The sequence below is a fragment of the Hyla sarda genome, chromosome 9 (genome assembly GCF_029499605.1).
Source record: "Hyla sarda isolate aHylSar1 chromosome 9, aHylSar1.hap1, whole genome shotgun sequence".
Lineage (NCBI taxonomy): Eukaryota > Metazoa > Chordata > Amphibia > Anura > Hylidae > Hyla > Hyla sarda.
The window spans coordinates 56,299,863-56,313,047 of record NC_079197.1 but is presented as its reverse complement, the minus strand read 5'-3'; the positions used below and the strand labels follow the sequence as shown (position 1 = coordinate 56,313,047).

Here is a 13,185-nt window from a genome sequence, read left to right as displayed (position 1 = left end):
TGTCGCACGGGGCGGAGTCGTGACGTCACGTTTGTCCACCATTGTGGTGGGGATCCGAAGCCTCCAGCGTTGCCAGTGTGAGGTGGAAGCCGTCCAGGTGGGTGCTGCAGCCGAGATCCCGGGGTCCCCAGCAGCGGTACCCCGGCAATCTGACATCTTATCCTTTAGATAGAGGATAAGATGTCTAGGGGTGCGGAGTACCCCTTTAAGGGGTTAATCCTTCCAACACTTAACTGCTCCATAGGAAGTTGTGTAGTTCTTTCCAGTCTGACAGCAGTGCTCTCTGCTGCCAATTCTGTCTGTCAGGAACTGTCCAAAGCAGGAGAGGATTGCTGTGGGGATTTGCTTCTACTTTGAGCAGTTCCTGACATGGATAGGGGTGTCAGCAGAGAGCACTGCGGCCAGACAGAAAACGATACAACTTCATTTGTAGTAGACAGCAACTGATAAGTACTGGAAGGATTAAGTTTGTATTTAGTAGACGTAATTTAAAATTCTGTATAACTTTCTTGTACCAGTTGATTTTAATAAAACTGCTTTCCACCAAAGTACCCCTTTTATAGGTTACAATAACTGGAAAATAATTATATCATCCACCTACCTGACATAAAGTGACCTTTTCTCACTGGTACGAAGGGACCCGGATCCAGAGCTCATACTGCTGTTCATCATTTGTTCTCGCAAGTCATGGATCTTTGACTCAAATCTACTATACTCTACAAAAAAATAAATACATAAAAGAAAAAGCTGAAATTTCTAAAATGCTTTAGAAAATTCTACATACAATAACTAGAAGACAAAAGGCCTAACTCCAGTACAATATCAGTAACTTCTGGGAGCCTGGAGTCATCACAGAAACATTTTACAAAGCAGTAGGCCCCCTAATGTTTATACCAATGTCAGTCAGTAACACCGAGTGTTTAACTTTGGTTAACAGATTTCCATTTGTGTCTGGTTCAGTTTTATCACTGGTGAGGGCAACAATAAGTAGCTATCTGATTAGTTCGAGAACACCTCTATTAGGGCTGCACCATATGGAAAAAATGTGCTATTGCGATTTTGGGCCCAAATATTGCGATATGCGATGCAAAAAAAAAAAAAAAAATGGTGAAATCCCCCCCATTTCATGTCCACTCGCCTCCATTTCCCATCTACCTACCCATTTTATGCCCACCACCTATTTCACATCTCCCCCTTATCACACACCCCCTTCCTCCCCCCCCCCCCCCCCCCTCCATGGTCACATTCCTCCCCCCCATGGTCACATTCCCCTCCCCTCCTGTCACTTTCTTGTATTGCAGTAATACACTGGGTTTCCCAGGCGGATTTCAAATCTTCCGTGGGACCCAGGAAACCTAGTGTATTACTGCAGTACAAGACCTTTACCCATCAGCCAATCACTGGCTTGACACGTGACACCACTGCAGCCAGTGATTGGCTGAAAAGGGAAAGGCCCTACGCCCTGTACTAAGAAGAGATGAAACGCCGGAGCGCACGGAGACGAATCTGCAGGGGCCGGGACATGTGAGCAGAAGTTTTTTTTTTTTTTATTATTTCCCCCCTGCGCCCCTTAGCTCTGTGTTTTTCTAGCAGGGTGCCTCCAGCTGCTGTGAAACTACTACTCCCAGCATGCCCAGACAGCCTTTGTCGGTCTGGGCATGCTAAGAGTTGTAGTTTTGCAACAACTGGAGGCACCCTGGTTGGGAAACACTGACTTTTAGTATTTAAAATTAGTTTTTACCTGCTCTGGCCGCCCCCGCCACGGGAGCCAGCCCGAGCAGATAATCGCATGTTTTCCTGGGGGGCCATATCGCAAAAAGCAAAAATCGCGATTCAATTGCTTTTGCAATATATCATGAAGCCCTAACCTCTATAGCAAAAAACAGTAAGATAAGCAGTCAGCACATGTCATCTGTGCAATTTCTCTGTTCTTACACTATCTCCAAAGAAATTGAATTAAAGGGGTATTCCAGGCATAAACATCCAAAGGATAGGGGATAAGATGTCTGATCACAGGAGGGCCGCCGCTGAGACCTCCTGCGATCTCCGTGCAGCACCCACATTCTATGACGGGCTGCTGCTCCAGTATCAGAAACCTCTGTTTCTGGTGCTGGAGACGTACCACACCCCCTCGATTTATGTCTATGGGAGGCAGCATGACGGCAGTCACACCCCCTCCCGTAGACATGAATGGAGAGGGGGGGGTGGATCGATGTCACTAGGGGGTGTGGCGTGATGTCTCCAGTCCCGGAAACACAGGTTTCCAAGATCATGCAGCACCTGCATTCTATGCCGGGCTGCTGCTCCAGAGACCACGGGGGGTCCCAGAAGCAGGGGATAAGAAGCCCCTTTGGATAGGGTATAAGATTTCTATGGAAGGAATATCCCTTTAAAGTGAGCCAGTAACCTGCAGAGTGACAGATGGAGCCTTGAGCCAAGGAGTATTGCTGCACGCTTGGCTATATCTCGCTTAGCACAGAGACCCTGACCATTGAACAGCTTTAGCATGTCTGCAGGACATGTCACACACTTTTCATGACATTTACAGCTAAAAAAATCAGTTTTAGATTAGTCATTTTCTGAAATCTTTCCCATCAAGTTATGCTGAGCTAATATTAGAAAGGTCATGGCTTGTGGTTGAAAGGAACCAGTCATCTCGCTCATGCTCCCTGAATCATGGGCAGCATGAAATATTCAGGCTCACATAATAAAGATGTATGATTCACAGAAATAATAGTTATAAAACTTTCCAATAACAGGCTCCCAATCTGTGGGGTGGTCTCTGGCAGCTAATCCCCTGCTTGGTTAGAGAGAGATCCAATCAATCAATGCTGGCAGAGAAGGAGAACACACCAGAGACCACCATGATGGTACCACCTTACCTAGTATTTCAACTACGATTTCTCTAAAACATGTCACGCACCATCGCAATAAGGGGAGCTTATCTGTTTCTTGCTGCCCTTGGATCAGGCAGCATTCAGGTGATAGCAAGTTCCCCTTGAAAGCAGTGTTCATTTTCCAGCCTCTGGTCTATATGTTGAACTTATCCATAGGCCCCAGAACCCATTAGAGGCAAATACTGATTTCTGCCTCTGTCTGAGAAGCATAGGTCAAGATTTATGACTATCTGCATGAAAATGGCACTATACACTAGTGCAGTGGTCTTCAACCTGCGGACCTCCAGATGTTGCAAAACTACAACTCCCAGCATGCCCGGACAGCCGTTGGCTGTCCGGGCATGCTGGGAGTCGTAGTTTTGCAACATCTGGAGGTCTGCAGGTTGCAGACCACTGCACTAGTCCAATAAACCATGTGCAATTAAAAAAATAAAAAAAAAATATATATATATATATATATATATATATATATATATATATATATATATATATATATATATATATATATATAAAAAGGGGGGGCCACTTTATGGCATCCATTAAACATACAAGTTGTTAGCTTTTCCCAAGAAGTTATTTAAGAAGTGTGAGCAACCTTCAGGCAGCTATGCTGGATAAGATTATACCTTACAGGCAGCCATCTGTGGTATTTTTGACAACAGTTCTGCATGCTGTATACTCCCGATCCAAAGAATGGAATCCTGACAGGTGTAAATAGGAAAGTCATAAGTGTAGTGTGAACGAACCCAGTTGTGTTCAGTGGAGTTGTATGGGCACTTTACAGTTCAGTATAGCAGTGAGAGGTAACATTCTTCCACTACCGGGACATAAAACATTACAGGTCACCAGGACTCGACAACTCACACACTCCTGAAGCAGCCTCCTCTCCCGGACTCATCCTGTCACACAAGGAACTCGCTCAGCTCTGACCTCTGGAACAACCGCGGTCAGTCTGGGGAGAGACCAGCGCCATAAACCTCTCTCCTTCTGCCCACAGACACTACTATCGGACGCCTCTTTACCTGGACACTTCACGCTGTCAGCAAGACCGCCGTCCCCGCACAAAACCTAGTACAAAGAACGCTCAGTAACCGGTACCACCGTAGTTTGAACGTAGCAACAACCGTACTACTGCTGGAAATCCCCTCCCTTTCCGGCAGAGCCAAAACACCAACCAGCTAGCTCGAAACTCACTTAACTAATCAGAACTCATCCAAACATCCGGCCACCAATCGAAAGCTAATGCTGTGCCATGAACCAACCAGAGCGCTGAATTTTCCCGCCCACTTTACATGCAGGCCCCGCCCCTAGGAACTGGTTGATTAATTGTAGCTCGCGGGCCATGGCAGGAGCATTGTACAGTTTTGTAAAAAAGTCAGGTGGGTTAACGGATTAACCCCCTTCAAAATGTGGCAAGTCAAATCCGGGTTTGACCGGGCTTACAAAACGGCTTTTTCTGAGCTCTTTAACCACTTAAGGACCAGGGGTTTTTCCACTTTCATTTTTTCTTCCTTACCTTTAAAAAAAATCATTACTCTCTCAATTTTTCACCTAAAAAGCCATATGATGGCTTATTTTTTGTGCCACCAATTATACTTTGTAATGACATCAGTCATTTTACCCAAAAATCTACGGTGGAACGGAAAAAAAAATAATTGTGTGCGACAAAATTGAAAAAAAAAATTCAATTTTGTAAATTTTGGGGGCTTCTGTTTCTACGCAGTACATTTTTGGGTAAAAATGACACCTTTATTCTGTAGGTCCATACAATTAAAATGATACCCTACTTATATAGGTGTGATTTTGTCGTACTTCTGAAAAAAATCATAACTACATGCAGGAAAATTAATACGTTTAAAATTGTCATATTCTGACCCCCTATAACTTTTTTATTTTTCCGCATATGGGGCTGTATAAGGGCTCATTTTTTGCGCCGTGATCTGAAGTTTTTAGCGGTACCATTTTTGTATTGATCGGACTTGTTGATCACTTTTTATATAATGAAAAAAAATGAATAAAAAGCGACCAAAAATACACTATTTTGGACTTTGGAATTTTTTTGCACATACGCCATCGACCGTGCGGTTTAATTAATGATATATTTTTATAATTTGGACATTTCCGCACGCAGCAATACCACATATGTTTATTTTTATTTACACAGTTTTTTTTATGGGGAAAAGGGGGATGATTCAAACTTTTATTAGGGGAGGTGTTAAATGATCTTCATAAATTTTTTTTTTCACTTTTTTTTTTGCAATGTTATAGCTCCCATAACACATGAATGTAATAACCAAGAAAGACACAAAACAGGTGTCCTGCACTCACCGCTTCAGTTCTGTTCACACGGCTCCCATCTCGGGCTGCTCCTCCGGAACTGGGGCTGGCGGACACGTGGGGCGCTCAGAGGAGACTGCCGGCGGTTTTGCGCACAGGTATGCGCTTCTTCCGGCCTCATAGCACACACTGATCTATTACATTGATCACTGGTTTCTCATAGGAAACCAGTGATCAATGATTCTGCCTCTTGAATGCTCATGCCTGGATCTCAGGCACTGAGCAGTCATTTGGTGATCGGACACCAGGAGGCAAGGTAGGAGACCGTCCTCGTGTCCCAGAGTTGTTTGGGATGCCGCGATTTCGCTGTGAACATCCCGAACAGCCCCCTCAGCTAACCGGCAGTGATTTACTTTCACATCGTGGCCCCGCGTTATAGAAAGGGAAAGGACTCGGGACATACCGGTATGTCCTTGAGGTGTTAAAAAATCATAACTCTTTCAATTTTGCACCTAAAAATCCATATGATGGCTTATTTTTTGCGCCGCCAATTCTACTTTGTAATGACATCAGTCATTTTACCCAAACATCTATGGCGAAACGGAAAAAAAATCGTGAGACAAAATGGAAAAAAACACCCGCCATTTTGTAAGTTTTGGGGCTTCCATTTCTATGCAGTATATTTTTCGGCAAAAATGACACCTTATCATTATTCTGTAGGTCCATACGATTAAAATGATACCCTACTTATATAGGTTTGATTTTGTCGTACTTCTGAAAAAAAAATCATAACTACATGCAGGAAAATCTATACGTTTAAAATGGTCATCTTCTGACAATTTTTTCTATTCTGAGTGCTCATTTTTTTCGCTGTGATCTGAAGTTTTTAGCAGTACCATTTTTGTATTGATTGGACTTTTTGATCGCTTTATATTCATTTTTTCATGATCTAAAAAGTGAGCAAAAATATGCTATTTTGGACTTTGGATTCTTTTTGCGCATACGCCATTGACCATGGCGTATATAATGATATATTTTTATAGTTCGGACATTTCCACACGCAGCGATACCACATATGTTTATTTATATTTACAATGTATTTTTTTTTGGGGGGGGGGGGTTTATGGGAAAAAAGGGGGTGATTCAAACTTTTATTAGGCAAAAGGTTAAATGATCTTTATTCACTTTTTTTTTTGCAGTATTATAGCTCCCATAGGGGGCTATAACACTGCACAAGCTGATCTTTTACATTGATCAATGGTTTCTCATAGGAAACCATTGATCAATGATTCTGCCGCTTGACTGTTCATGCCTGGATCTCAGGCACTGAGCAGTCGTTCGGCGATCGGACTCCAGGAGGCAGGTAAGGGACCCTCCTGCTGTGTCACAGCTGTTCGGGATGCCGCGATTTCGCCGCAAACAGCCCCCTGAGCTAACCGGCAATGATTTACTTTCACTTTAGACCCGGCGTTCAACTTTGAATGCCGCGTCTAAAGGGTTAATAGTGCTCGGCACCATGATCAGTGCCGCATGCTATTAGCCACGGGTCCCGGCCGCACATGCCATGGCCCCGCATTATAGAACGGGAGCGGACTCAGGGCATACAGGTACGCCCTTGGTCCTTAACAGGTTAAAAAGTTGAAAAAAGTCTCATCTGCGACTTATGTTTTGCTTATGTGCTCCAAATTGATCAATCCCCTGTGTTAGTATGATAAATATGTAGCACATAAGAAAAACTAATGCAACAAAAAAATATTACTACAGAACTCTCTTAGGCTGGGTTCACACCAAGTTTTTCAAATACGGTTACCGTATACGGTTTTCCGCTTAAAAACGTATGGCAAAAACCGTATGCAACCCTATACAACCGTATGACTCCAAATTAAAACTTATACGGTTTTTCCCCGTATACGGTTCCAAAACGTATGTACGGTTCTATCCGTTTGCATCCGTTTTTGCCAACGGTTTTGCTATTTTGTTGGAATTAGTTTTCCAGCAATTTAATAAAGTTACTATTGTTCTATTGAAATTCCAAAGGATGTGGGAGTGGAATGTCTGGGATGAATTCTAGAAAGATCTGCGCATGTGTCCATTCCAAAAACGTATTAAAAAAAACGTGTGCAACCGTATTCTGAAATTCTGTGTACGGTTCTCATAGACAACAATGTTAAAAGAACCGCATACGGTTCACATAGGGGTTTCCAACCGGAGGCAAAAACGTGGTCGACAGCGTTTTTGCCTACGGTTGAAAAATCGGCAAAACCATATCCGAGGCAAAACGGATGCAACCGTACACAACATTTGGAATACGGTTTACAATGCATTCTCTATGCATACGGTTTCGGATACGGTCGTATACGTTTTTTTGCGGAAAACCGTATACGGTTACTGTATTTGAAAAACGTGGTGTGAACCCAGCCTTACCAAAGCTAACAATTATAAATGTCCCCTATAGTCCTTATATTCATAACCAAGAACATAATTTTACATATTTAAATTTTTTTTTTTCTACATCTTTATTTTGTGGTGCTAATATGCAGTACATCACAGTGTATGGTCCCTCCTCTGCAACCTTTTAACCCCTTAGGCTAAGAAAGTTTCTACTTGTTTTTTTTAACCCCTTAATGACCAAGGACGTATATTTATGTCCTTGGCCGGCTCCCGCGATATAACATGGGGTAACATGGGGTCGCGTCATATCGGGTCGGTCCCGGCATGTATCTGATTCCGGGGCTAATAGCGCGCGGCAGCGATCGCGGTGCCGCACGCTATTAACCCTTTAGACGCGGTGTTCAAAGTTGAACGCCGCGTCTAAAACGAAAGTGAAAGCTGCCCGGGTGCTCAGCGGGGCTGATCGGGACTACCGTAGTGAAAATGCGGTGTCCTGATCAGCTGGGACACGAGCGGAGGTCCTCTTACCTGCCTCCGGCTTGTCCCCTCGGCGATTGATTGCTCCGAAGCCTGAGATGCAGGCTTGAGCAATTGACCGCCGATACCGCTGATCATTGCAAATCATTGCATTAGGTAGTACTACTACTCCCAGCATGGAACACACTGTTCCATGATGGAAGTTGTAGTACCTGTACTAATTGACATATCGCCCATTGCAATCCTCCTGTATAATGTATAGATGCAGCCAGCCGCTCTTCTATGGTCCCCTGCACTGCCGTATATATACACCTATTCATATTTCCCACAGAAAGCTGTGACTGGCCAGATGGTTCCAGCCAATCACAGCTCTCTGTGGGAAATATGAATATGTGTATATATATGTCAGTGCATGGCAACATAGAAGAGCGTCCGGCCGGCTGCATCTATACATTATGCAGGAGGATCACAGCGGGTGTCAGAAGTGACAATCACTGTGATCTTTCCTTTACTGCAGGTACTATTACTCCCAACATGGGGCACATTCTGCTCCATGCTGGGAGCTGTAGTACCTGCATTAATAGACGGATCGCAACAGGTGTCAGAAATTACACTTGCTGCGATCTGTCTATTAATGCAGGTACTACAGCTCCCAGCATGGAGCAGAGTGTGCTCCATGTTGGGAGTAGTAGTACCTTCAGGTAAGAACAGATCACTGCGGGTATCACTACTGACACCCGATGCGATCGTCCTATCTATTGTAGAGATGTGGTGCGGCTTTCTCCTGCACTCCGCATCTCTGCACTATACTCCGGCCGGCCACTCAATCATTCATATTTCCCTCTGAGAGCTGTGATTGGCTGCAACCCTCTGGCCAATCCCTTTTTTTTTTTTATTTTTTTTTTTTTGATACCCAACAAATTTTGGGTACCAAAAAAAAAAAACTGCCAAGGTGCAATTTTCACACAAATGAAAAAACGCCAGACGCAGGAAATTGCACTGCCGTTTTTTTCAGGCCTTTTTTTTTTTTTCAAACTAAAAAACGCATGACAAAATATCAAGTAGAAACTTAGCCTAACAACGGCCGGGACCCGGTGCCGCATGCTATAAACCCTTTAGATTTGGTGTTCAAAGCTGACCATTGCGTCTAAAGTGAAACTAAAACTACCCCCCGGCTAGTTCAGTGGACTGTTTGGGACCGCCGTGGTGAAATCGCGGCGTCCCGAACAGCTGTAGGACACGAGGAGGGCCCCCTTACCTGCCTCCTGGTGTCAGATTGTCGAATGACTGCTCAGTGCCTGAGATCCAGGCATGAGCAATCAAGCGACAGAATCAAAAGATGAGTCCTCATACCGCCCCATACACGGAAAAATAAAAAAGTTATAGGGGACAGAAGATGACAATTTTAAACGTATAAATTTTCCTGCATGTAGTTATGATTTTTTCCAGAAGTACGACAAAATCAAACCTATATAAGTACGGTATCATTTTAATCATATGGACCTACAGAATAAAGATAAGGTGTAATTTTTACCAAAAAATGTACTGCGTACAAACGAAAGCCCCCAAAAGTTACAAAATGGCGTTTTTCTTCAATTTTGCCACACAATTATTATTTTTTTCATTTCGTCATAGATTTTTGGGTAAAATTACTGACGTCATTACAAAGTAGAATTGGTTGCGCAAAAAACAAGCCATCATATGGATTTTTAGATGCAAAATTTAAAGAGTTATGATTTGTTAAAGGTAAGGAGCAAAAAAATGAAAGTGCAAAGATGGAAAAAACCCTGGTCCTTAAAGGGGTACTCCGGTGGTCAATTTTTGACTTACCCTATTTGTTTTGTTTCATTTCTATTCTTTTTGTTTAGCCTACTCTATTTCCGTTCTTTGTTGTCTTTTTATCCCCCACTTTGTTTTCCTATCTTTGCTTCTATTTCCTGATTCTTGCTGTGCTGAAAACTACAAATCCCAGCATGCCTCATGCCTTGCTGGTTTGGGGCGGCTCCTTTTTTTTTTTTTTTCCCTGGTCGGCCCCCTTATACACAGCACACTAATATAATCAGCCTTGGTTGGGATACACTGGCATACACACACAAAAGGGACTACAACTCCCAGCATGTGTCATTCAGGAGTCTTCAGTCTGTGGTATGACACCAGCTTGCTGCTTCTGTAGTCTCCTGGGGGGTGTAGTTCACCACACCTCTATAGGGCATACACCAGTGTTTCCCAACCAGGGTGCCTCCAAGTGTTGCAAAACTACTACTACCAGCATGCTCGGACAGCCAAAAGCTGTCCGGGCATGCTGGGAGTTGTAGTTTTGATACAGCTGAAGACACCCTGGTTGGGAAACAATGCACTTTGTTTGCAGTATACTGAATAGGCTAGGCCAGTGTTTCACAATCAGTGTGCCTCCAGCTGTTGCAAAACTACAACTCCCAGCATGCCCAAAGACTGTCAGGGAATGCTGGGAGTTGTAGTTTTACAACAGCTGGAGGCACACTGGTTTGAAGACACTGGTGTAACATGATGTGTATGCTGAATAGGCTAGGACAGTGTTTCCCAACCAGTGTGCCTCCAGCTGTTGCAAAACTACAACTCCCAGCATGCTCAAAGTCTGTCCAGGCATGCTGGGAGTTTTAGTTTTGCAACAGCTGGAGGCACACTGGTTTGTAAACACTAACATACACACACATAACAGGGACTACAGCTCCCAGCATGTGTCATTCAGGAGCCCCCCCTCCTTCACACATAGAGATAATCCCCAGTCCAAGATTTCTTCCCCTGCAGTCTATACATCCCCAGCCCGTGCACTTTGTTATCCTCCCCTTCAGATAACATTCTTAAATTCTCTGTCTTCTTTCAGTGCAGACATGCGTCCTCAGAAGACAGAGCAGGGGGAGGGGAGATGAGGAGCTTCTTGCTCTCATGCACACCTGCGACCACCTGGAGGGGGAGATGAGGGGGCGTGGCTTATCTCTCTCATGAAGTTCTGAAAGAACAGACAAAAAAAAAGCCATGACATGTGGTCCACAGCCTAATTCTAACATGTGGACAACAGTAAGAGATCCAACACAGAACTACAGAACTTCCTGGCCCACAAACAGGTAAGAAAAAAGACACATGCTACACAAACATATACATGTCAATTACAAAAATATAGCCAAAAATCTTAACCACCGGAGTACCCCTTTAAGGATTAACCTGTTGTTGTGCCAATATATGCTGCTCCTAAATCCATCCACCGCCAGTTTTATAAGCCGAAGTCTGATCTGGAGTAGATTTGATACAAATTGAGGGCATTGCAACAAATTGTGCGACAAGTTGCCCATGATAAATCTATGACCTCTGCAAAAAGGTTAACCAGACTATGGAAAAAGCATCTAAGGCAAAAGTCACGATAAAAAGTCTCTAAACAGCAAACTCTATACACATTGGCAGGGGGTGGTGCAGATACTTATAGACAGGGTGCAGGTGATGACATTAATTAGGGCATACTGGCCCCTTAAATGACAGAGCTCTGGCGCGCGCGCGCACCCTAGTAGGGGGCACACGCACCGGGACTGAGAACATGGAAGACCAGGTAGATGAGTGACTGGCTGGGACTCGCATGTGGGCAGGTCCCGCGATGCGAATCCCAGCCACGCCGGCAGCAGGGACATAAGAGGAGAGCACTCACGGCCAGCGTCTGGCCGGAGCGCTGAGGTTACATAAGGTACTCGAATTCCCATATACTTGCATATAAGGGTGTAGGTAAGGGTTAATTTAACTATAATATCTTTTTATTTGACATATAAGTAATATGTATACCAGGTATTATTGAAATATCTCCTGCAATACAGAAGTTATGGCGGAACATACATTTCCCGTAGATTTGCATGGGACTTTAAACAAAAAACCCTACCCTCACAAATGGGGGTAGTTAAGGGTTAAATTAACTATCCTAGATTTTTAGTGGACATATAAATAACATGTGACCAAGTATTATAGAAATATCTCCAGCCGTTTGGAAGTTATGCAGTAACATATATTTTCATTAGATGTGTAAGGGACCTCTAACAAAAACCCCGCCCCTGGCAAATGGGGGTGAGTAAGGGTTAAATCACCTTTCCTATGTTTGTTGTTGACATATTAGACACACATACATACACACACATAGTGGGGGGGGGGGGAATTCGAAGTTGTCTATTTTCCGCATCAATATAGACTAACCTACAGAGGGTTAGGCTGATCTATTGTGCGCTTAATTTATCAAAAGTTGCACGGCTCTTGATAAATTCTGCGCACGGACTTAGGGATCTACGGTTTAGACTGTATTTAAACCTGCTCCTGCATGGTCTGACATTTCAGCATACTTTCGGCCAATGCGACTTTTCGCCGAAAAGTCGCTATTGATAAATTCCGCACCAATGCATTTTTCTGTCTAGTTGTTGCAGAAGAGGGACTATACAAAGTGGTTTCCCAATAACTCCAAATATGACAATTAAAATAAATTCCTGGATCAACGTCTGTCCCTGTAAATCTAATATCAATAACCTATAATATTTTACTCTCCAGAAATGCGTCTAGGCCCCTTCTGAACTCCTTTATTGAATTCACCATGACCACCTCCTCTGGAAGAGAGTTCTATAGTCTCACTGCTCTTACAGTAAAGAACCCCCTTCTGTACTGTAGAAACCTTCTTTCTTCTAGACGTAGAGGAGGCCACCTTTTGGTTATGGATACAGTCCTTGGTATAAATCTCAGTACTGCCCTTTATATTTTTATCCATAGTTATTTATTTATATATTTTTTGTACACTGGTGCACCGTACTGTAAACAGTATTCTGCGTGTGGTCTGACTAGTGATTTATATGGTAGTAGAATTATTTCCTTGTTGTGTGCATCAGTGCCCCTTTTGATGCACCCCATGATTTGCTGAATACAAAAGCATAGTCAATTGTGCTATATTTTAGGGGGAAAGCAAATGGATTGGGTGCCGCAAACTAAAACAGATATGTAAATATATATAACTAAGGTTACTGTTAATTATCTCCTACACCCCAGGAGATGAGATTACTACAAAATCTATATATAAATAAAACTCAATGTGTGCGTATGTGTGTGTGTATGTTCCAGCATTACGTCCAAACGGCTGAAGATATTA

General features: G+C 43.4%; 1 protein-coding gene across 9 annotated transcripts in view; it reads right to left on the bottom strand.

The window, feature by feature from the left end:
* Positions 1-13,185, bottom strand: part of DLG3 (discs large MAGUK scaffold protein 3) — a 390,374-nt gene that overhangs the window by 96,902 nt on the left and 280,287 nt on the right. For 5 of the 9 annotated variants that reach the window (XM_056540771.1, XM_056540772.1, XM_056540773.1 and 2 more), the window contains one exon: positions 602-716. In XM_056540771.1, the coding sequence (XP_056396746.1) occupies positions 602-716 (115 nt within the window). The other 4 variants (XM_056540779.1, XM_056540776.1, XM_056540777.1 and 1 more) reach the window with 4 other exon arrangements.